Source organism: Amblyomma maculatum, unplaced genomic scaffold (genome assembly GCF_055883805.1).
Source record: "Amblyomma maculatum isolate TAMU_Amacu unplaced genomic scaffold, ASM5588380v1 scaffold_13, whole genome shotgun sequence".
NCBI classification, from domain to species: Eukaryota; Metazoa; Arthropoda; class Arachnida; order Ixodida; family Ixodidae; genus Amblyomma; species Amblyomma maculatum.
In genome coordinates, this window is record NW_028146738.1 from 976,590 (window position 1) to 1,001,539 (window position 24,950).

The window sequence follows — 24,950 nt, forward strand, 5'->3', positions numbered from 1 at the left end:
ATACGTGCTAAGCACGGAGCCTCAAACTTGACTGACAAACATGGTCCGAGGACCGCTTTTTGATGACAAACATCAACAAAAGCCTGAGGGCGGTCACCCTAGGTGACCCGCCCCGAAAATAAAGCAGCCAATCAAATTATTCAAAAACATGCCACAACCCCCCTGGGTTGGGAATAATCTCGGACCCAGGTCCTTAATTACTTTAAATAAAAATACAACATTCAAAACACACACTCTTTCCACTCGCCGGTCCCCAAACCCTCTCACACGGCGCCTGTCTTTGCCTCCACTCCTCAGCGTGTTTGCGACGCGACCTTGCATCTGCGCCTTTGTGAAAGAAACGCCGCGGGGGATCACGAGACGAGGTCACTCAGCCGTCCCGTTCGAGGAAAAGGGGGTGGGGGGCACTGTCGCGCCTATTGTCGCCCTCTGCTGACCGTAAGCTGGTTCGCAGAAGCGTGCCACTGTTGATCCCGGCTGCGTTCGCGTCTTGGCGACGCCTCGGGGCGAAAGGATGAAACCAACCAGGCCTCCCGCGCGCCTCGCGAGCCCGCGCCCAAGAAAAGGGGGGACAAGGAGGAAAAAAAAAAAAAAAAAACAACAGCGCTCGCTCCTTTGCCTCGGCGCGTGGGGGGATCGACCGCCAGCGCGACTCCACGTGCGAGTCGCTTTTCACTGCGGCCTTACACGCCCCTCCCAAGAGGGTAAATGAGCTTGGAATCCGGTCATTTCAGCCTAATACAACAAAGGCCGCAACAACCCGCGAAGAAAACAAAACATGTAAGACACTTCGACGTGAATGAAACACCAAATGAAACTCGCGACACAAGATGGGTATAGCACAGAACAAACCACACATTCGCATCGGTGGACTGGACAGTGTTCGTGAAAGTCCCGCGCGCGAGCAATTGGATGTCCTCACGTCAAGTTCACGCGCACTCCACCGTTCATATCACACATTGCGCCGGGTACGCGGGAACATTCACGCGTCGTCGAAAGGCCATGGCTCAAGCGTGTGCTTGCTCTACGCCCCAAGTCACATTGGGGACACGGGTTAACGCGTCGGCGTTACCATTGCTTGACCCTTTCCTGTGGGTCACCGTCACATTGTAGCGCTGTAAGGCCAACGCCCATCGCGCGAGTTTTGCCCCATGAGGCGTACTAGTAGTGAGATAGGAGAGGGGGTTGTGGTCAGACACCACGTTAATTTCTGCCCCGTACACACAATGATCAAATTTCTTTAGTGCCCAGATAATGGCGAATGCTTCCCGCTCGATCGTAGACCAGCGGGTCTGCGTTGGCGTGAATCGGTGGCTGGCAAACGCTATCGGCCTTTCCCGCCCTCGTCTCCCACCTGCGCCAAACAAGCCCCCGCTGCAACGTCGGATGCGTCGGTGAACAGCCAATATGGCTTTTTAATGTCGGGGGTGTTCAGCGATGCAGCTTCGCACAGAGCTGACTTGAGCCTGTCGAGCGCGTTTTGTGCTTCCTGGCTCCACGGAATCGTGTTAGGTACACCTCGCCTCGTCAAAGACGTGAGTTGTGCGGCCACCTCGGCGTATCCTTCAACGTAATCGCGGTAGTAACCAGATAAGCCTAGCAGACTCCGTAGCTGTCTCTTTGTTGCGGGGGGCACGAGCCCACGAATGGCCAATATCTTTTCTGGGTCTAGCCCATGGGTTCCGCCTCCCACTATGTGTCCTAGGTACTTAATGTGGGCCTGTGCGACCTGACAATTTCTCGGCTCACTTTAAGCTTGGCGTCGCGCAACAAATCAAAAATTATTTCTAAGTGCCGCAAGTGTTCAGTCCTCGAGGAAGAAAAAATGGCGATGTCATCGAGGTATGCGGCCGCATAAGCCTGATGTTTCGAAAGGAGGGTGTTCATTATCCGCTGAAAGGTGGCCGCGGCGTTCTTTAGCCCGAACGGCATGACGCGCCAAGCATATTGTCCCTCGTGAGTTACGAAGGCGGTCAGATGTTGGCTCTCCGGAGCTACCGGCACCTGCCAGTATCCGCGTCGCAAGTCGATAAGAGTGATATACCTAGCGCGGCCCACCCTCATGATGAGCTCTTTAGGGGGTGACATTGGAAAGGCATCCGTGCGCGTCGCTGCGTTTAAAGCGCGATAGTCAACACACATGCGCACCGATCCATCCTTCTTACCCACGCATACAACGGGATGGGCGCATTCGCTTTCCACCGGATACACCAGCCCGAGGTTTAGCAACTCGTTTACCTGGCGGCTCACCTCACTCCTTGATAACTCCGGCACGCGATATGGGAAAGTGCGTTTGAGCTGAAGGCCTCGTGCCAAGTATATGTCGGGAGCCATCAGGCTCGATAAAGCTAGTTTCGGGTTTTGGGGAGACAGTTAACGCAAAACTGGTCACTCCTGCGGTAAGCATCAGGCGGCCCAACGCACACATAGCAGGGCCCGAGGCAGTAGACATTGTATGCGCGCTTTCTGATAAGCTGGCGGAGGGAGTGGATTGTTTGCTCTCCAGGGAGGATTGGGAACTGCTTTCGGAGATAGACAGTCGTTACGAGGCACTTGTTATGAATAAGGCCTGCCCTCTGTCTGAAGCAGTTAACGCGTCTGTCACCATGGCGGAGCAGAGCGCAAAGCTGAGCTCTACATCACACGAGGAGCAAGCGGCGGGGTCTGAGGCAGACAAACTAATGAGTGGTGAGCAGGGTGTGGCGACGGAACAGCCCTGTGAAGTAGATCTGGAAGAAAGCGAGAAGGAAGATGTAATCTCGATCCAGGATGACGCGGACGCAGCCCTAAAACAGCGCCAGGTATTCAGATCCGACCAAGTATCAGACGAAACCTTAAAGAAAGCGTGGGCTGACGCATATGTTCGTTGTTCGGCAGGTACGGAAGGAGAAGACGAGAACAGTAGACGATGATCTGATGATGGTCAGGAGGAGATATATATTTACAGATGACAAATATTATTTCTCCTCCTGACCATCATCAGATCATCGTCTACTGTTCTCGTCGTCTGCTTCCGTACCTGCCGAACAACGAACATAACATCACTGGTTTCTTTTAAGGTTTAGCGTTGTCGCGGTCGAGTAGGTAAAACTGTAAGAAAATCGATAAACTACGTTTCAGACGTGAGCAAAAACGCTAAGAAAAAAATTATAACCCTTCCCCCCTTCCCCATTAGATATCTTCTGTTGCATGGATTGTTTTAGCGGAATTTTACGATATGCCAACAGTTTGTGTTCAGAAACACCTTATTGGAAAATGCTCTTGTCCAGAATTCCTGGCTGCGTCAAGAGATTTAGAACACTAAAAATGCCTAACGAAGCAAACAACCTGAGACCTTGGGATTCATATTTTTGATGGAGGCTCGCCAATAACACAGATACTTTGGCGATTTAAATGGAACAACCTGTTACTCAGCATATATATAGTTAAGTGAATCAGGGACGCCACGACTTCGAGGTACGCGCCTTCTCTACTGCGCATGCTTCGCGATGTGATAACGAAAGGGAAACGCTGTAATTGCATGCGTGGTATTACATGATGAGAAGCCTTTTTATTCAGTGGAGTTTGCTTAATGGTTTAAAGTCCCAGCATGTGCTTAACATCCGAGAGCGGCTGGTTTTGCAATTCGCTTTTATTGCAATTCATTTTTGTATTTTGTTGCGACCATTCTAAAACGCGCAGCCTGTAATCAGGACGCAGATAAACGTCATATGGCCATTTAGAGATTATGAAGAGTAAAATAAACGTAACCTATCTTGTAAGTAAGAAGAGGTTTCTTAGATTTGTGGTGAGACTGGGCTGTTTGAGGGCGCGAAAAATAACAAACGAGATGGAAGAAGCGATTACTGTTTCACCAACGGAAGACGGCGTCGCAGAGGCACAACTACACAAGGCCTGAGAAGACGACCGCCAGATCTTCGCCGAAAATTCAGATATGTTTTTCACTCATACTTTCTTCTAATTACGAAGTCATAGCACCGTACTGTGCGTGAATATGTGCTCGCAGACCATTAGGAGCACGCTTCAGATAGCCGGAATTACGGCACATTGTTCATGCTGCACGCTTTTAGTAGTTTCACATCATAACTGTGACGAGCAGCATCGTGTAACTGCTTCGCCGGTTGTGTACACAAAGAGAGGATTCCAGCAGAGCCCGGTTGTATTGAACTCGAATGGGTTTCGCAAATAATATGATATGGCGATAATTCGACATATACAGAATGGCATCAGGTTGTCTGCAATCTCAAGGCCAGAATAGATTGCACCGGCTCTAAACCGCGCTTCATGTTGTGATGTGCCCTATTGCTGTGCAGCCAGCGTACTGAGTGCCAGGTGAAAGCAACAGGACCAGCGCTAACTCTTGTAACAGTTAGCGCTTGCCCCGTCGTTTTCTTTCCTTCTGTGTGTTTTTCAGTCCACTTTTTCTCCTTCCAACCCAAAACATTGTGCGCTTAAAAACAGAACAGACTTCTTCATATATGCAGATTTTTAAAATTGAAAACTGCGCGACGACGCGCTTTTCACAACGGTTCCTTGAGCCCCCAGCTTTCGGGGTGTAAAGATGGCAACTGAGCAGTTCTGGAACGCAACATCATGGGTTCTTTGCCAACAGTATATTAAAATACCTGCTAGGCCTTAATTCTACCCTTTTAAAAATAACGGCACTGGTACGGCAGAGTAAGGGTACGGGTTAATGGCTTCCCTATGAGCCGAGGAACAAATTCTGTAGGATCTTTTTAACTACGCCTGGGATGTACATTAGGCGCCGAGGATAAACGTACGAAATACAGACTGGAACGTGCGTAGAAACAGGCTAGTGATGGCTCATGATAAATAATGGATGAGCAGGGCAGCCCAGGAACTGCGAGTTGTGAGTAACTTGGGAGGAAGAAGCTGCTGGCGATTACTGCTGTTCTGCCGCGACAGCTTCGCAGAGTTGCGTAACTGGTGAGAAAAATAGGAAGTTTTTCACGTATGCATCAAAGTTCGCATTCTTTTGTTTTTCATTTCGACCGAATATTTGTAAAATCGCATGCACGGCCCGTAATCTTTGGTGCTCAGTTGTTCCTAAGTAGCGCGTGTTTGCTCATATGAAAGGCTCGAGTTTCGAAGTTGTCTGTGTTCTAGCCGATTTTTTTTCCTGAGCCTCTAAGTCATCTAGCTGGAGTTGAACCTTGGTATTTCCACAGCTCGTCGATCCTCTTGGTCTCCCAGCTGGCTGACCTCTGATGCTGCGTCTTTGGAGCACTGATATTTTGGGAGGGGATGGGGGGTTATAACATGAATTCCCACATAGGTGTATCCGAAGCTGCTTAGTGCCCTCGCTTAATTTAAGTGATAGCTAAGCTGACAGCTGCTGAGCTTTTAACCGCATCTAGTCAGAGAATTGCCTCCCCCTGTTTTTCGTTCATCATAAACAAGATTTCCGGCTCTGCAGCTGCTCCTGTGCGTGTTCAATCAGGAGACTGCCTTGGAGCCATCTTCTGCTGCAAGTGATGTTTAATGGTATCATATAGACCAGGCGGATGGCAGCCAGCAGCAGCAGCACTATGTCATATGAAGGAAATTCCAACAAAAGCGTCCTCTCACAGCATTTCCTTCAGTGAACCATGACCAGCGCCAGACCGCTACTTGGTAACAGGTTCAGCCGACTATGGCTAAATGCAAGTCTTTTAGGCATGTTTATTCACTGCATGTACACAGCGGAATCATGTTCAGGATATTATAAGCGTACAAAGTTAAATTGATAAATCGTTCTGGCAATTTGTAGAAGTCGAACATAGGCCCTCTTCATTTACCCTTCCAGTACAACTTTTTGCTTAGGGCTATAACAAAATTATCAATGTACACTGGCGCTCATTCTTGAGTCTTCTGAAACACATGCACAGAATTCACTTATAAGTACACTGAGAACCTCGCCTGTGTAGAAAGACAGAATGAATAAATCAGAAGACATCTTTCCAAGGCACATCAGTTCATGACCCGAATTTACCCTTTATCAGATAGATGCCTTATAGACATTGGAACATTCTCATCCTTTTCAGGAATGTCCTTTCAGGAATATATCTAAAATAAAAGGACAGGAACAGAATTTGTTTATCAGGGTGCATTAGCCACAAAATCAGTACACCTAAGTTCTAGGTTTCCCATAAATGCATGCTTGCAAACCAGTATTGAATCAGTGGAGTACGAACTGCACGACAACAAGCTGACTTTAGAGTAATTACTACCGCGGGATCTGTGCTTGTCCTATGACATAAAAATACCGCACAGCAATCATGCAGTGCATGAACTGACTTGAAATGACGGTCGAAATAGTTGTTTTTGTCTACCTTTGCAGGAATCTGGGGATTGCAAAGTGTGAGGCATCAGCTGTTCGCAATGAGAGACAGAGGCGTGAAACAAGGAAGTGGAAACTGAAAAGATGAAAGTGGAGGAGCGTCTCTTTGCTTTAGGAAAGAGAAAGTTTGAGCTCGAAGAAAGAAGTCTTGATTTGAAAGAATGCGACCAGCAGAAACACCTTTAACATTTACAAAAACTGTTTCACGAACAAATCAATGTTTCGAACTTCTGAATGCACAGCAGAAATAATATTGATAACCACATATATATGAGGCATTTTGATCCAAAAGGAAAGTATACAACTGTTGCATCTTGCCTGTACTCACCTATGGGGCTGAAACATGGAGGCTAACCAAGAGAGTTCTACTTAAGTTGAGGACAACCCAGAGGGCTATGGAACGAAAAATGGTAGGGGTAACATTAAGAGATAGAAAGCGTGCAGAGTGGGTCAGAGAAATAACTCAAGTTACCGACATTCTAGTGGAAATTAAGAAGAAGAAATGGACATGGGCAGGACATGTAGTGCGAAGAGAGGATAACCGATGGTCGCTGAGGGTAACAAACTGGATTCCAAGGGAAGGAAAGCGTAGCAGAGGGCGGCAGAAAGTTAGGTGGGCGGATGAGATTAAGAAGTTCGCAGGGGTCAAGTGGATGCAGCTGGCACAGAACCGGGTTAAGTGGAGAAATATGGGAGAGGCCTTCGCCCTGCAGTGGGTGTAATCAGGCTGATGATGATGATGATTTTGATCCATGGTATTCTTGCACAGTTCTTTAATGAAGTCTTCGTTTTGGTGGCTGCGTGGTTTTGTGAAGCACTGTCGACTGGCATGGTAAACCCCTAGAGTTGATGGCTCGAGTTTGAAATGAGAAATTTGGCTGTACATACAAAAATGGCAGTTCGCGAGTAGTGCACTTGCTTTGTATCTACGTGGCAGGTTCTGGACGTCAAGCTCCAGATATTTTTTTTTAAGTGTATGACGCCGAAAAGTCTCGCAATTTTTCCGAAGCCCAATTTCACGGCCCAAATCACACTGTCTATAGCTTTGTTGAAGGCTTCATGCTCAGGAATCAAGGAGACCCCGCCATTGGTATTCAGCAGAAGGGGCCACAAACGACAGGCAGAATGCTCGTAGATGAGGTAGTTACGCCGCTGAACAAGCTTTTCAAACAAAGCATATTCTTTGCTGTTTCCAAAGTTGCCTGAAAGAGTAATTAAAGAGTAAATAAATTGTATATTACGACGGAATTCCACCTTGCGTCTCTCCAAGCACCAGGCGTAGGATAAGAAAACAATGAGCGACAACGCTCTGTTGAGGCGGGTGTGCTTGCTGGTGCGTAAAGCTGCTAGTTTCATGTTTACTTCTGGGATACGACAAATGTTCACAGATGATCTAATTTGCGCACATTATGGCCAGGTACTCCAGGGCCTGGAATCTTCTGTGGTCACTGAAATAAACGTTTTTGTTTCTATTTTTCGGAATATGGCTCGTGCCGTCCCGTCTATGAACGAAAATGAAAGAAAATGTGTAAGATATTGACTCTCAAAACTGTTATTCTCTCTACGACTTACCTGTGAGAACGTGTCCAACGAGTTCAGGTGGACCCAAGCGTGGTTGTTTTGAGCAAGTCAGGAAATTGCTCTTCAGTGTGTCCGAGAATTGCTTGGGCACAGGCGATAGGCAGGAGCAGTGTCGCATGAAAAGGCCTTCCAGACCACAATTATGGTTTGGCAAGCCCTGGCTGGGCTTTTGACACAGCCTCAACCTCGGGGAGTCAATGTTGAGATCATTGTTTCGTATTCAGTCACTGCATTGGAGTTGCTAACGCGTGATTGCCGCCATCATTAAATTATTTGATGGTTGTCAGATAGTTTCTGTTTGCTAAATCTAGCCGATGAACAAGTCTTGAACCTGACAACTTATATCGTTGGATGATGGCGACGGGCAGTTAAATGACGACTGCAGTAGAGTAGCTCCTGTAGACAGCAGCGAAATTGTCATGTGTGGAGCATACGAGATGATATCTGGTGTCGCTTATCTACTGTAACCTCATATCAGTGGCACGGGCAGAGGCATGTTATTTTTTATTATTTTGAGTAGCCTCACCATGCTATGTGTAACCTCATATAAAAGTTTGCCTGTAGACTTTACACTACTCTTATGTAACCTCATATAGGTGTCTATCCTGTGTTGTTACCTTAAGGCCAGCTAAGCTTGCGGTGGATTCCCGCTTCATGTACATTTAATCCGTCGAGCGCACACGCATCTCCTCTGTTGCTTTTGGTGCAAGAAGACGAACTCGATACGGAAAAAAAAAATTCTGTCCAATTATCCGATAGTAGCCCTACCTGGACCTGTACTATATGACCAGTGCTGCATACAGCAAGCGTCAAAGGCTGCTGGCGTGTGTGTTTACTATCCGAAATATTTGTCCTCTGTTTTTTCATAACTGATGGTTGAGAATGCAGCCAGCAGAGCAGCTTCTTCTAGCTGATCTAACTGAGACGTTGGTAAACGCGTGGCGCTTAACCACTTGCCCAGCTGTTCCTGTAACGAAATCTGCGAATAAAAATGTTCCAAATATTCAGTTCGCTTTGTGTCATTATTCTCAGGGATGTTCTCGTTCACACGCCTATCAGTCCAGCAACTCACACAGAGCTCTGGCAGTGGAAGTTGAAACCTGGCGTGAAATTTGCGAACGTAAGTGCAATGCGGCACATTTGGTCACACGTGCGTGAGGCGATATTTCGCAGCCTTTTGAAGATTTTGCCTTGCATACAACGCCTGAAGGTTCCATCACGATGCAGGAGAGCGAGGGACTCTTTGTTACTAACGGCTTCTTATTTTACATTCTTTGCCCGTGCAACTGCCAGCTGATGCGACACTCGAAAATTGAAATTTCAAGCCGAAAGTCAGAGTCAAGAGCGAACATGGTTCACGGTCGAAATGTACTCGTTATACCCTAAACGGTGTCTGAAATATCTTTTGAAGCTAGAAAAATGCGCAAAAGTTTTGTAAAGCTATTGTATATACAGCAGTTGTTAAGAGACAGTCTTAACCTTGCTAATTTTTCACTTAGCGAGAAAAACCTATGCTGGCTACAGCGATGAGTTTGGATAATGGTGGTCAAAATGGCGCCACATTTGTTTAATTTATTTATATATTTATTTACTTACAAGTACTGCAGGCCCTTCTCGGGTCCATGCAAGAGTGGATACAAATAAATAAAATATGGAATAGGGAAACAAATGTAGGCAAAAGAGGTGCACAATTGTTGCAGACTCGGGCGGGAATCAGCAAGCAGAATGAGGGAAGCGAAGAAGAGGTTTTGGGACGAATAGAGCGCGCGGGAGAGATTGAGCGCCTTGTTGGCATATTGAAAAACGTGATGACAGTCAAGGATTGAAACGCAGCGTAGAGGCGGCCCGTTATCTGCATTCCTTCTTCTATAACAATAACAGTTCATCACCATAGGGGCGTCATGGTGGTAATGACATAAATTTATTCAAGTGAAACGAGCTGGTTGAACACTGGTGGGAACTTCTTTTCGGTTTCAGCTTTACCCACTTTCCAAAAACTTTGAGGCACAGCAAGTATTCTATTTTTGACCATTTTAGTTGCGACAAGAGTAGCGGGACTTGGAGTAGGCTCTTCGCCATCGCTAGAAGCTAACAAACGGCTTTTGCGTAGTCCATTTTGAAGTCGTCACTGCCGAATAATGTGCTTGCGCACACTGAAGATACATTTCGCATAGAGCGCTAAAAGAAAAAAAAAGAAAACAGTTTGCGGCGCTGTGCATAAGTTTGACTTACCCGTGAAATGTGTCAAACAGTTCTTTTTTAATGAGGCATTGTACTAGAAAAACAAAGAATGCCCTTATTTAGCACTTTCGTTGTAACAAAAAGCAAGCTTGACCTAAATTTGTTTCAGCATATAACCCCGCTGTCCACCGATAAGTGGGGCAGCGCGCTCCGCTCTAGAGTTATTCTATAGGGTTTGCCTATATAGCGACTCCTATAGATCTCCTTTACTCCGACTACGTCACGAAAATGCGATGGCGCTGTCGTCGTTAGTGACTTTCGCGTGGTAGGCAAAACAACGCTTCAGTCGCTTTGCCTACCATGATTGTGCGATGGCTTGCTGCTGCAGGGATATGCTGAGCACAATGCCGACTAATCGCGTCGCTATGACATGTGCCAAAAGGAGGAAGTTTAGTAAGCTTGCACAGGTTTCTTCCCGACAATGGTCGCCGTAAACAGTGGAGAGCCGCCGCGGTGAAGCGCCAAGGCTGGATACCGATGCCTGCTCATCAAATATGCGGCAAACACTTCACCATGGCTAAGCTGGAACTTATTCACCTTTACGCCAGTGCGGTCTACCGGATCAAAGGTCGCGAATAACTCGAGTTTAGCCTTTTTACGACGACGCGTGATGGGATCTTGGTACTGTTTTAGTGCCGGTGCGGGCGCCGGTGCGCAGTAACATTGTAGAGGAGGCAGTCATATATATGTTGTAATGCGTAGGCCTGTTTCTTTGTTAGAGCATGCATTGATGTTTTACCCATGTAAACTGTTCCTCAAGCCCGTTTTTTCGCTTTGGTAATCGTATGTATGCGCAGTGAGCTGCTGTGCGAGAGATCTGTGTTGCACGCCTCGGTCCGTGATATAGATGTTGCATAGGTAAACTTCGCCGCGTTCACGTCAAATTATTTTAATCTACTTCCTGATGGAGATCTCCACTTCACGTTGATAGCTACTGATTTGGATTGGAGGTGCACTTTTTTTATTTATGCCGAGCGCTTTTATTTGTATTCACAGTGGCTGATTGTGAATGCAGTTGTGGAGTTTATCCCACATTAACGCGGCCACAAGGGCCGAGACCGAACTGGGCTGCCGTAACTACGAAACCACGGGTGAAGGTAAAAACGGCCCCAGAAAAGAGGTCCCCAGAAGATACAGCCCCGAAAAAAAGGTCCCTGGAATATACGACTCCGGAACAAAACGTCCAGAAAGGTCCCCTAAGGAAGCGGCCCCTAGGAAAAAATGTCACCGAAGAAATTGACGGAAAATCTGCCCGGAACTCACTTCGCAAAAAATTGAACATCTTATTGGATGCCCTTTTTTTTTTTTTAGAATAGATGCAACCATTGTTTGAGCACTGGGTCCTATAACACAATAACACGGCCTTGACAAGCTTGGCCACAGTGCCGCAGCCTCGCTCGTGCTTTTTGCCAACCGTGGGATCGCTGACCAGAGCAGCGCCACCTTAATCGTCTTGTTTGTTTTCAAACATGAAGGACGTCTATATATAGTAACTCCACTCATATAAGACTATATGATAACTCTACTTTTCTCTACGAAGCTAGTAGACGCTGTGCTAAAATTCTTTAAAGCGCGCTATGCTGCGCTAGCGCCCCAATGCGGGGCTTGCAGCGGAGCAGAATGTAAACCCGCTCTTCTCAATAAAGCTTCCAATGTCTTCAATTTATATTCCAACTCTACACGCGGCAGTGAATTCCCTTATTATTCCACGCATAAACTTAAAGGATGAAACGCTTCATCTGCTCGTGTGGAACAGGTGTGATCGTTTGAGACATACTCCGAGACGGATATCAGCTCGGCGGCACCTTTTATAGGTGGTGACTGGGTAGCTGCTAAGCGTATGCGGGATTCGTTTGTTGTCCAAGGTGAGCACACAGCGCTGTCACAATATCTGATGCCGCAAGCCAGCGTACATCACTGACTATGACGGGGGCACTCAGAATGCTCACTGCCTAATTGTGAATTTGTATTTGTGAAAGAGCAACAAGTGTGCCTGCTTCAAATACTGCACTGCACATCCGCTGTATACAATTCTTGAAGTTCCTTCTGAATTATTCATCTGATCTTTTTTTCTTTTCTAGTTCCTTTTGTAGTTGGGAACAAAAAGCTTACGATAGTTCTTAGCCCACGTGATTTCTGTGCAGAAGGTGGTCCGAGCCGACAAAGTGTTCCGCTGCTGGACCCTGTCTTCTTTCGACAAGCACTACGCAGCTCCTGCTTTCGGTTTCCGATCTGTGCAGCAATTTTATTCCTCCTGCAGCCTCAAGGTACGTGCACAAGCAGGCTTAGAAAAACTACGCCCTTCAACCGGAGCTGGCGTAAGTTTCACGCGGAAGCACCTAACAGCTCATGAGTAGCGTCCGCAGAAAGTGTCCGCTCCATCTGCCAATGTATTAAAAAAAAAAATTGCCGACAATTACGTTACTTCTAATGCAAAATTTGAGCGCAGCTCATCAGATGTTTCTCCTTTTCGATAGACTGAGGCAAATATTTCGAGCAAGACATGCATGTACAATTACAAATAACGTTTTCATTTTTCACATATATTCCTTTAAGAAACGCTCCACTAACAGTTCTTGACTGTCATGAAGGAAGCTTTGTGGTCGGGAAACTTAAAAGAGCTATTAAATTATCGGGAGGTCGCGGGAGGCAGCGCGTGGGGCCATAGAAACGTTGCGCGAATAAATAGCAGCGACTGACTGATGCCGCTGACGTCGCTAGCGAGTCAAGTCAACGTGGCTCTGCGTTTTGGCTTGGGATGCACTCCCCATGATCCGCTGATACCGAGCTGGCGCTGCGGCAACCGAAGAGCACCGTCGCCGCCACGCAGAAAAAGGAGGGGGGGGGGGGGTACACGCAGTGACGAACGGTGGCAGCAGGAGCACGCGCAGCAATCACGGTCGCCGCCCCGGAGGAAGAGAAAGAGAGGGGGGGGGGGCGGGGGGGAAGGAGCGCGCGCTGCCCTTGCTGCGCAGATGGTTACGAAGGACAACGCCCACAAAGGCGACGACGACGCCAAACGCAGGAACGGGCGCAAAGGAGCTGCGCTCTAAAACAAGAACACTTGGGCCTAGGGTGCGAATTAGAGATGGGCAAAGCGGCTTAATTTAGTGAGCGGCTCAGAACGGCTCAACTCACTGAAATGAGCCGGCTCTTTTGAACAGCTTGCCGGCTCACTTAAAGGTGCACTGAAACGGTCACCAAGAAGCCACTGATAAACGTGTTCAGTGTGTAGAACGAATCCTTTTGAGCATTAACCCAAAGTATGACGCCTTGAAACAAAGCCAGAGATTTATTATTAATTTTTAGAAACAGCGTTTTTTGAAATTTGCGGGCAGAGAGGTTGTCGCTTGCCGGTGTCGCATGGAACTACTTCCTTAAACCTTGACGTCACGGGTGAGTTGACTGGCAAGGCTTGCTAGAAGCACGGCTGGTCTCGAGGGGGAGCGCGCGCTCTTTCTTACGGCCTGCGCTTCGGGGCAAGTTCCCACCTTTCACCGCCGCTAGTTTGTGGCGCTGTAACCCAACCCTGGCTTTTAACCCTGGTCAGTTCAGTTGACTGAACTCGGCGCCTCCCCCTTTCGTGGAGAACAGGCAATAGGGGTTCTGTTTACATCAATTTACATTCCCTTTGCCCTGGGCGTCCTGGAAATGGTGATTCCCTCCCCACTTCTGGAATTCTCGGCTTACGGTCGGAACAGCATTAAATTATTACTGAGAAGCTTCTAATCATGAACATTTGAAAGAAATGTTCAACGCAAAAGCTATGATACAAATGATGCAAATTACTCTTAAATATACTGTTTATTGAATCCTACCTGCTGCATTTCGAACGTCGTGATTCCAGCAAAGTTGGGTACAAGCTTCGATTAAAAATAGTCACTCAGAAGAGTCATTGAAGACTGTGTAAACAAGCAGCTTGTAGGTGGACTTCGTAGTTCTTCTTCGTCAAAGGTCCTGAGCTCATATATGTCAAGGTCATAATCTGATTAACTTCCTGGAGGGCTTGTGCACATATTTGGAAGGCTTATACTGTGCGTTTGTTATTTTGTTTGCATGGTTGATGAGAAGTATTCTCGTGAATTTTTCGGCATATAAAGCCGCTCATCGCTTTGCGTAGCTGTCGTCAACACACTTTGGACAGCTTAGTACCGGTGCGTTTTCAAGCCGACGCTCCATGAGCAAGTGAAGAACTTCAAGCGTATTCGTTCGTGGCAAGTCTTTGCCACGCGCTCAAAAAAAGTCACTACTTCGTTCAAAAAAGCAAGGAACTCTGACCTTGGATAGCATAGCCCGCTCCTGTCTTGGCCTTGTAACAGTGCGTACAGAGGATCATCTTTGTCATGTTGTGACAAGCATTTCACAGGACCCGCAACCAAAATCTGTTATTAACTTGGAAATGTAGCCACCAACATATGACAAGCCCGAGTAAGTTACTGACCTTGGTGTAGCCACTTGACATTCCCTGTGGTCTTCTAGCTCGCCGTGAAACTTTTCAGACAGTGTTGCAGCCACTTGTTAACATCAATATCGGGCGTCTCAGCTTCCTTCGGGCTTAACGACTTGACCTTCACAATCCGATCAAGGGCAGCCGTAACGGCCCTCGCATCCAGTTGATCGTTGCCGCCGCACATCTGTCGAATTCTACTAAAACGTGCCTTAATTGAGTCGTTGTTAAATTTCGTCAGCACAGAACTGACGCCTTTTTGCAGCAAGAAGCATGTTGTCTCCACAGTGGACGGAGTTGTGAAGAGCAAGGCTTGAAATGAGTGCGCCGTTGCGTGAGGCAACTGAACATGACTGTACATGCCTTATGTATACACTGAACTCGGTTTTTTAGCCAGAGCAAACGAATATAGTCCGTATTGGACATCGGCGTCTTGTAGCCACTTCCTGTGTACGAAGTGTTGTATATATCGAACCATTTATTCAATGTTTTCGGGAAACGAATGGTTGCACCCGCTTCTTTAAAATAATACAAGACCCTATATCCACGGTAGTTCTCCTGTAGGTGATGTAGTGCCCCACAAACCTGCGGTAAAAACACTTGAACCTCACGCAGCACATTTTGCTTTTCCAGATTCGGTGGATACACATGTTTCCTTGTAAGGCTTCGAGCCAGTTTCACGGTCATCTGCTTTTGATGCTCGTAGAGCTTCTGAACGTATGTGCCAGTTATAACGTCGCTGCCATCCATGAGTTGCCTTTCGAGGAACTGACTTCGGACATTTTTTATAACATGACACGGGTCAAAGCGAAGGAAGATAACCCGCTCGGGGTCATGCGGATGCGTTGCAACTGTACACTGGCAGCCATTTACCATGTGCTTGAACATTGTGGTGTTTGCCAAGTAGTTATCGGTCACAATTCGAACTATGATAAATCCACACGACTCGACAGCGGCCATCACTTCCTTCGACCACTGAAAAAGGTATTTTCCACTTAGCTGCTTTGTGAAATAATAAGAGAAAGGTATCTTATATTGGCTGTTAGTGCCGCACAGAACAAAGCACATAACCCTGTTCGCTAAATTCCTCTGCGTGTTCGACGTGCTGCTTTCGGCCTGTCCTTAAGACCGAACACAACATCTCCTTTGCGGTCATAAATGCATTTCAGCTTTATGCTGGCTTCATCAATAATAATGATGACATATGATGCCTGTTGCTCAGAAGTGAAGCCGCGTGAACCAGTCTTGCTCGCATCGCAGCACTCATTCCGGACGTGGTCGGACTTGGGTCCATGTATTTCTGGAGGGTGCATTTTGCTGGAAAATTCAGCAGCGTGCACCTTCGAGCACGGTCATAACCCTTCGGTGACAGAAATTGCCATATGATGCATTCTCAACTAACCACTTCAGGATATGTCTGATGTTGCTTTCCATATCGCTCTATTTGGTGAAGCAGAAATACAGCCTTTTTGTCTCCATTCTGTGCGTCCACCGTGATTCTTCCGACCGAAGCATGATGTTTGTTTTTGCGGTAGAATGCAGTGCGTTGTTCTTCCGTCGCGAGTTTTTTTACTAACTTCTGGCTCTTGGAGCGGTGACATGCAACTTGAGAGCGAAGCTTTGAGATCAGAGAGAGGTACCGGCTTGCTTGCTGGCCATCGTTATTCGCAGTTTGCTTATAGTGACGCTTTTAGTGTGTTCATCGAGGCAGTCCAACAGATTGCACTCCACATGCAGCGATTCAAGTGGCTCAGCTTTTCGCTTGGTTTGTTTTGGAGCTGGAATAGAACGAGCAGCAGGTTCTTTGCGAGGCTTTTTCGCGGGAGGTACTAGGTAGGTTAGATAGCTTTCGAAAACGGTGGGGACAGCGCCAGGCAAAAGTTTCCTGATGCGGCTCTCTGGAGCGTAGTCCGTCGAAAAAAAGTGCTGGCTACACACGGCCGTAGAGGGCGACTTATCGTCGATAAATAAGTCCTTTCTTGCGATGTTTTTTAGCCATTTGGCGCACAACGCTCCTTGACTCGGTAACTGGTGAAAAGAAACGCCCGGGCATTTCCCAGAGTACGAGCGGCAAAAAGGTACGCAGCAGTACACCATATGGATGCCGATCAGTCCACGTGCAGATTTAACACGAACCAGCCTGAAAAATTTTAACAGCGCAATCAGCAATCAATTGAAAAAATCTTAAAAATCAAACGTAAAAACCACCATACCTGCTTGGCAGAACGCGGCAGCAGCTAATGTGCGCCACTGATGTCCGGTGAATGTTCGCGGTGCCTGGACAATACATGCGGAGGACTCTGTCCGTGCCAGGCAAGGCGAGGCGTCTGCTGGAGTGAGGTTGAGTTAAAGTTCCTTGAAAGTAGCGTCTTTCTGTGAATTTTGCCGCCGCCCCGCGCTCCCTCGCACATCCTCCTCATTCAACTCTCCCATCTCCGCTCTTCTCAACGGTGATTGGCTCCGCGGACCTTCGCCGGAAAAAGCGCGCGAAAGGTTCGCTCTTTTTGTGTTTTCATTTTTAGCTGGCGCCATGGTTTAGGCAGCCGCCGTTGCTAGGAGCGAGATCCCTAGCATTCCGCGCTTGCACTTCGCGCTGTTTTAGTGCAGCGCTATGCCGAGTTGCTGCGTATTTCATTGCCCAAGCTGTCACGAAAAAGGGTTCATTCATTTCGCAATTCCGAGCGGAATGAAGGACACCATTCGAATAAAAAAGTGGTTCAACAACATCGGCAGCAAGAACTTCACCCCGGAGAAGACTAGTCACCTGTGCTGCCTCTGCGACGTAATGTGCTTTTGTTCCAAGCGACATGAAACTGCTTGCAAGCGCATCACAAAGCTGATAATCTCACTTAATTCACTGATCATTCTGCGCCGTTATGCGCGTTATTGTTTTGACTTCGTGGTTCCACTCAACGTGCTATATAATAGCGACTGCTGATGCATGCAATGCGCATAAAATAGCCGCTTTAATCTCTGAACTAAAGGTCTCGCTTTTCAACTCTAACGCGTGCAATGAAGGAGATTGGTAATTCATTAATAGGCTTATGTCACAGGAGTGTGTAAAGGACTCTTCCGCAAAAACTTGTCCACAGAGTGTATATACCTATAACCGCACATCAAAATGTTGTCTCTTTAGACCCTCGAAATTAGACCTTGTCCTAATCTGGCAAACATTGGTGTCCAACCTAATTTCAATAGGGCGAATTTACTGGTTACGTCCAAATTTTGGTGTCCCTCCCTCAGAATCTAGCCCCAGGAACCCCCTAAATTTCACCTCACCCGAAGATGGCAAAATTATTGACCAACCTCATTTGCGTATGACGAATTCAGTGGTTACCTCCAAACCTAGGTGGGCCATTGCCTAAATATAGCTCTCTGCACCCGAAGTTTGACCTCGTCCGAATTCGAGCAAATTGGTGTCCAACCTAATTTGCGTATGGCGAATTGAGTGGTGACCTCAAAATCTAGGTGGCCTATTCCCAAAATTGAGCTCTGAATCCCCAGAATTTGACCTGGTCCGAGTCTCACCGGAAATTGCTGTCTATAACCAAGTTTGGGTAGTGCCAACTCAGTCTTGACGTCCAAATTTAGGTGGCCCTCCTTAATTATGTGCCTAGTTAACGGGCGTCATGACCATTTTCGTAGCGTAGAGCAGCCGTCCGCCGTGGACCAGAGAGTTCTAGTGTGTACAAAGGAAACAATGCTGTTTGGTCTTGAGTTGATATAGGAGTATTTTACACGTGCGCACCCTGTCGCAGTTATCGACATACGGCCTGTACTTCTTCCACATTTTGCCACTAGAAGAAGTGAAAGTGTTCTGGGTCACGTTTCTTTAATCTAGTCAAAGCAAAAGAAAAAGATATTGGTCATACTAAAATTAGGTTTGACACCAATGTGGACGAACTTCCGACAAGGTCAAGTATCGGTAGTCTACAGCGCTAAATTTTGGAGTACGGACGACACTTCCCTTGGACGACGGGAAATCGGTGCCTGGTCTTGGCTCTTGGTTTTGGCTCGACGTCACTTCAAGGCCGCCGACAGCAGGAGCTAGATCCGTTTCATGCTTAACAGAAAAAAGTTGATATTCGATCGTTTTCAAGCAGCCGTGAAAATTCTTTAATACGAACAAACTTAAGCAGCTGCATGTGCACTGCGCGGTACCAAACTCAGTCTAAACCTTATTGAAATATTTTAGGATGACCATCAAAGCATTTGTTCCAGCCTGTTGCTAGCAACCATCGCATTCCTGAAACTCCGCTCGTTAACAACTGCATTAACTTTACTTCCGCTAAAATTAGTTTGAGGTGAATCTACATTTAACTGAGGATCGGTATGCTGAGAATATTCAGGAATGTTCAAATGTATAGTAAATATTATGCTTAATATATTATGCCGTGTTGAGACACACAGTAATGAAAAGTCAAAAGCAATGTGAGGTGTTTGCAGCAAGCGGTTTTTGTTCATGCCACAAGCGCTCGTAATTTGCACTTTTATTGTGCGTACGAGACGCTAATTTATGTGGCTCGCGGTATAGTCAAGTGAGTCGCATGTCTTACTCGTGTCTTTATTCGATAAGAGAGCGTGGAAAAAGCGCAAACTTAATACCGCGCACGCCTGGCAACCGATTTCTCGGACAGCGAAGGAGCGCAGCAATAAAAAGCGTGCCGTGTGCACCGCGCGCAGCCGGCGGGCGAGGATATTCGAGGAGGAAAGGGAGGAGAGTGTCGCTACTTTCAAATTATCGAGGGGCTTTAGGCTGACCCCCGAAGAACTGAAACTTTTGAATTGTGGTGCTGGCGGAGAATCTCGAGAGTTCCTTGAACGGCCAGAAGATTAAATCAGTCGATATTGTCGACCATAAACCCTGACTGCTCATTGGAAGGTCAAATTCTAAAGTTAAAGTTCAGCTACTTTGGTCATCTGATGAGAAGCGATGAGTAGCTGGAGGAAGATTTGATGTTGGGAAAGGTTGAGGGTCACCGCAGAAGGGGTGGTCAGCGAACGCGATGGTTAGATGGCATCCTCGAGGCGCTGCAGATGAAGTTATGTGATGTTAGAAAGATAGTGAGAGACCGGAAATCGTGGCGTGATATGGTCTATAGGGTCACGAAGAGTCGGACACGACTGAACGACTCAACTGAACTGAGGTTGAGTTATGGCCCCTCTGAGCCTTAGGTTGAGTTAATGCCCCTCGATAATTTGAAAGTAGCGACACTCTCCTCCACTCCGGCACTTTCTTCCTCGAATATCCTCGCCCGCCGGCTGCGCGCGCGGCACAGGGCACGTTTTTTGGGGCAGCGCTCCTTCGCCGTACGGGAAATTGGCTGGCACGCGCGCGCGCTCTTAAGTTAGCGCTTTTCCACGCTCTGTTATCGAATAAAGACACGAGTAAGACATGCGACTCGCTTGACTGTACCGCGAGCCACATAATTTAGCGTCTCGTACGCGCAATAAAAGTGCAAATTACGAACGCTTGCCGCATGAACAAAACCGCTTGCTGCATACACCTCACATTCCTTTTGACTTCAATACCGCGTGTCTCAACACAGCATAATATTGTGACATATATGCCCTGCATCGCTGGAAGTTGAAGATGACAACTGCAAGCAACAGTAACACAGAAGACAAAGTAGTAGCAATGGTTGATGCTAGAAGAAGGTCGACGCTGCGGTGTTTCTGTGTTTTGTGTGCTGTGCCATCCTGGACTAACCTTCGTGGACTAACCTTGCCACGTATCATCTAGGTGGAGATGAATCAAGATCCCCGTATGTGCCGATTAGCCCATTTGCACTGCCAAAAGCTGGATTTGCGAAGCGGCCGCCACCTACCTGAGATTGCAACCACGTCTCAAACAGCCACGATGACCTCCGAAGCAGCCCCTACCACCGCGGGAACATTGCCTCAGCCAGTTGTTCTCACATACATTCGCCACCCTCCCATCTTTAATAGCGACGACAACCCAGACGTTGACGATTGGCTAGATGAGTATGAGCGCTGCAGCCGGAACAACCACTGGGACGCCACCATGATGCTCGCTAACATCATCTTTTATTTGGCGGGAACAGCTCGAACATGGTTTCAAAACTACGAACAAGAGCTCGTTACCTGGGATGCCTGCAAGAGAAAGCTTAAGGACTTCTTCGGGAAACCAATTGAACGCCCTCTGGCTGCAAAAACGAAACTTTCTTCTCGTGTCCAATCCCCCACGGTGTCCTACCTCGCCTACATTCAGGATGTGCTTGCGTTGTGTCGCAAGATTAAGACCTCCATGCCGGAAAGTGACAAGGTAGGGCATATCCTCAAGGGTATCGTGGATGATGCGTTCCACATCCTATTCTGCATGGATTGCTCTACCGTCGACTCGGTGCTCCAAGTCTGCCGAAAATTCGAGCAGGCTAAACACAGACGTCTCGTACACCGCTTTGAGCGTCTTCCGAACACGGCGGCTACCTCATCCTGCGATGACATCACCCCTTTGCACCAACCCTCCCATCCCACGACCGCGACTCGGATCGTCCGCAGAGCATTTGAGGCCGTAACTCCTGCACCACTCCCGTCTCCGCTTCCCGACACCGTTGCCATGATACAGGCCGTTGTCCGCCAGGAACTTGCAAACGTCGGCCTCTCCTCTAGCTCCGTGCCGCCCCCGCCACCATCGCACCCTGTTCCTTTAGTGGCTGCTAAAACCACCAGCACAGCCTCCCCACGTCGCTACCTTGGTCACAACCTTGGAGAGTGGCACACCTCAGACGACAGGCCAATCTGTTTCATTTGCTGTCGAATCAACCACACTTCGCGGTATTGCCGTAACCATTTCTTTCCCCACCCCTCGCTTCTATCACAACGCTGACCGTCGGTATTACTATGAACCTCGACGCTTTGTTGCCCCACCAGAGGAGCCTCGCCCCGGCTATGATCGACCTGCACACATTCCTCCTCAACCAGATGAACCTCGCACCGAAACCGTCCCCAACTACTCGTCGCTACAGCCCATCTCCATCTCCCCGGGCTCGTCGATCCCGTTCACCGGTACCTCCTCGCGACTCCTTCCCATCATACGCCGGCAACTACTCGGGAAACTAGCGAATGCAGCGCCCGGAAGTGACGCTGCATTACCGACCCAGACTGTCAACTCGGAACTGACCATCGCACCCAGACGTAACCTCATGGACATTCTTGTGGACGGAGTCTCATTTTCTGGCCTTATTGAGACTGGCGTCCACATTTCCGTCCTCAGTTCCTCGCTCCGTCAACGCCTCAACAAAGTCCTCACACCCGCTTCCTCATCTACCGTTCGTGTTGCTGATAGCAACACAGCTACTGTGCTTGGTTTGTCTACTGCGAGAATTATCATTGCCGACCGCCATATCCCTGAGCTATTTACAGTCCTCACCAGTTGCCCTCACAACGTTATATTATAACTCGACTTTTCAACAGCACATTCCGCGCTCATTGACTGTTCTTCTGCACTGCTTCATCTGGACCTCCCACTCTGCCATGACAAGCAGGCCTCTGATACTTCAATGCTCCGTCTCCGCTCTACATTTACTCGCCTGCCACCAGAAGCTGCAGTGTATGTGCTCAAGTCGCCTTTCCCCTCCGTTCCTGATAGCGACTACGTTGTTTGCCCCATAACCGACGTAATCCTGCAGCATAGAATCGCTCTCCTTCATAACATCGTGCACGTAAAAAATAACAACACTTATATTCCAGTCTTCAACTTCGGCCTTTTTGTGCAAGTTCTTCCCGAGGGCATTACTCTCGCCGAACTGACCCCACTGTCTGACATCACAGTGGCCGCTCTTTTAACTTACCCTGCTGCTAAAGTGTCGACACGACCTGCACCATCCCCACCTCCGGAGGACCGCATATCAGGAATGGTCGCACCTAACTTGCGCACTGACCGTGCTACCGCACTTACGAGCCTTCTGACTTCGTACAGCGATATTTTCGATTTTGGTGACCGCCCCTTAGGATAAACGTCCCTCGTTACACATCGCATCGATACCGGTGACGTCAGGCCAATTCACAGAAGACCTTATCGAGTCGCCATTTCTGAGCGACGCGTCATACAAGGTGAAGTGGACAAGATGTTAGAAAAAAACATTATAGAGCCTTCGAGCAGTCCCTGGGCGTCGCCTGTCGTGCTTGTTAAAAAGAAGGACAATACTTGGAGATTTTGCGTTGACTACCGACACCTCAACAAAATTACAAAGAAAGACGTTTACCCGCTCCCCAGGATAGATGATGAACTCGACTGCTTGCACGGTGCCAGCTATCCCTTTCCATTGATCTTCGTTCCGGTTATTGGCAGATCGCAGTCGACGAACGGGACCGAGAGAAAACCGGCTTCGTCACTCCCGATAGCCTGTATCAGTTCAAGGTGAGGCCTTTCGGCTTGTGTAATGCGCCCGCAACATTCGAACGCATGATGGACTCTTTCCTGCGCGGCTTAAAATGGACGACGTGCTTGTGCTATCTCGATGACGTCATTGTATTTTCCTCTACATTCGAGAGCCATCTCCATCGCCTTGATGCCATTCTTGGCGTCTTCCGAAGAGCTGGCCTTCAGCTGAACTCGAAGAAATGTAGCTTCGGCCGACGTGAACTCAAGGTGCTCGGTCACGTGGTCGACGCCCGTGGCGTTCAACCCGATCCAGACAAAATACGTGCTGTAAGTGAATTTCCTACACCCCATTTTATCAATGATGTGCGTAGTTTCCTTGGGCTTTGCTCCTATTTTTGGCGGTTTTTACCCAACTTCGCGGACACGGCTCGTCCACTCACCAATCTTTTGAAGACCGGCACTTCATTTCGCTTTGACCAAGAACAATCCCAAGCCTTTTCTTCGTTCATTGCAGCTCTCACCAACCCGCCCGTCCTGGCGCACTTCAATCCCTCGGCACCAACGGAGGTACGCACCGACGCCAGTGGTCACGGTATTGGTGCCATACTCGTCCAACAGCAGACGGGTCGCACTCGCGTCATTGCTTATGCCAGTCGCCTGTTTTCTGCAGCTGAACGGAATTACTCGATCACAGAACGGGAGTGCTTAGTCCTCGTGTCGGCCATTACAATTTTCGCCCTTACTTGTTTGGCCGCCCGTTCTGCGTCATCACCGACCACCATGCCTTTTATGCTGGCTTTCAACGCAGAAGGACCCTACTTGTCGCCTGGGCCGTTGGGCCCTCCGCCTTCAGGAATACACTTTTTCTGTCGTCCACAAGTCTGTCTGGCTGCACGCTGACGCCGATTGCCTGTACCGCAGCACCGTAGATCCGCCACCTGCGAGCGAGTGTGACGATGACACATATGTGTTGGCCATCTATGACTTTTCAAACATTCTCCATGAGCAGCGCTTAGATCCCAAGCTTTGCAGCGTTATCAATCGCCTCAGCACTGATCACTTTGACGCTACCCTTTCTCTGTTTGTACTCCACAACGGCGCCTTATACCGACGGAATATGCGACCAGATGGCACCGAGCTTCTGCTCGTAGTCCTCGAACACCTGCGTACCACCGTTCTTCAACAGCTGCACGACGAACCCACAGCGGGGCATCTTGGCGTATATTGTACGTACGACAGCGTCCGCTGCGCTTCTTTTGGCCAGGCCTCTATCGATCGGTTCGTCGCTACGTGGCTTCTTGTGACCGGTGCCAGCGACGGAAGAAGCCCTCGGTTATTCCTGCTGGATCCCTGCAGCCGATCGACATCCCAGTAGACCCGTTTTCCCGAGTTGGCCTTGATCTCTTCGGGCCTTTCTAACTTTCTTCGTCGGGGAATAAATGGATTGTGGTGGCCACGGATTATACTACGCGCTACGCTGTCACCCGAGAGATACCCACCAGCTGTGCAACTGACGTGGCTGCGTTTCTTCTCCACGACGTCATCCTGCTCCATGGTGCTCCACGCCAGCTGGTGCTCCATGGTGCTCCACGCCACGCAAGAAGTCGACGAAATTCTTCGGTACTGCTGCATTAAGCACTATTTTACTACCGCTTATCATCCATAAACGAACGGCCTCACCGAACGCCTCAACCGCACGCTCACGGACATGCTGTCAATGTATGTCTCGGATGATCACCGTGACTGGGATATTACTTTGCCGTTTGTAACATTTGCGTACAATTCCTGTCGCCAAGACACAATGGGCTACTCACCCTTTTATCTTCTATACGGCCGTGACGCTCCCCTTCCATTTGACAGCGTACTGACTCCCACCGCTAACGCCAGTTCCTACGTTCGTGACGCACCCTCCCGAGCTGACGCTGCCCGTGTTATCGCTCGCCGCCGACTGGCTTCCTCCCAAAGTTCACCAAAACGGCGCCATGATTCTCGCC

At 48.3% G+C, this 24,950-nt stretch overlaps 1 protein-coding gene across 1 annotated transcript in view; it reads left to right on the plus strand.

The window, feature by feature from the left end:
* LOC146172090 (protein ABHD1-like) overlaps positions 1–24,950 on the plus strand; it is a 44,256-nt gene that overhangs the window by 10,125 nt on the left and 9,181 nt on the right. Inside the window, exon 4 of the mRNA XM_084585867.1 lies at positions 12,307–12,429. Within this exon, the coding sequence (XP_084441993.1) occupies positions 12,307–12,429 (123 nt within the window). The remainder of the gene's footprint in view (positions 1–12,306; positions 12,430–24,950) is intronic.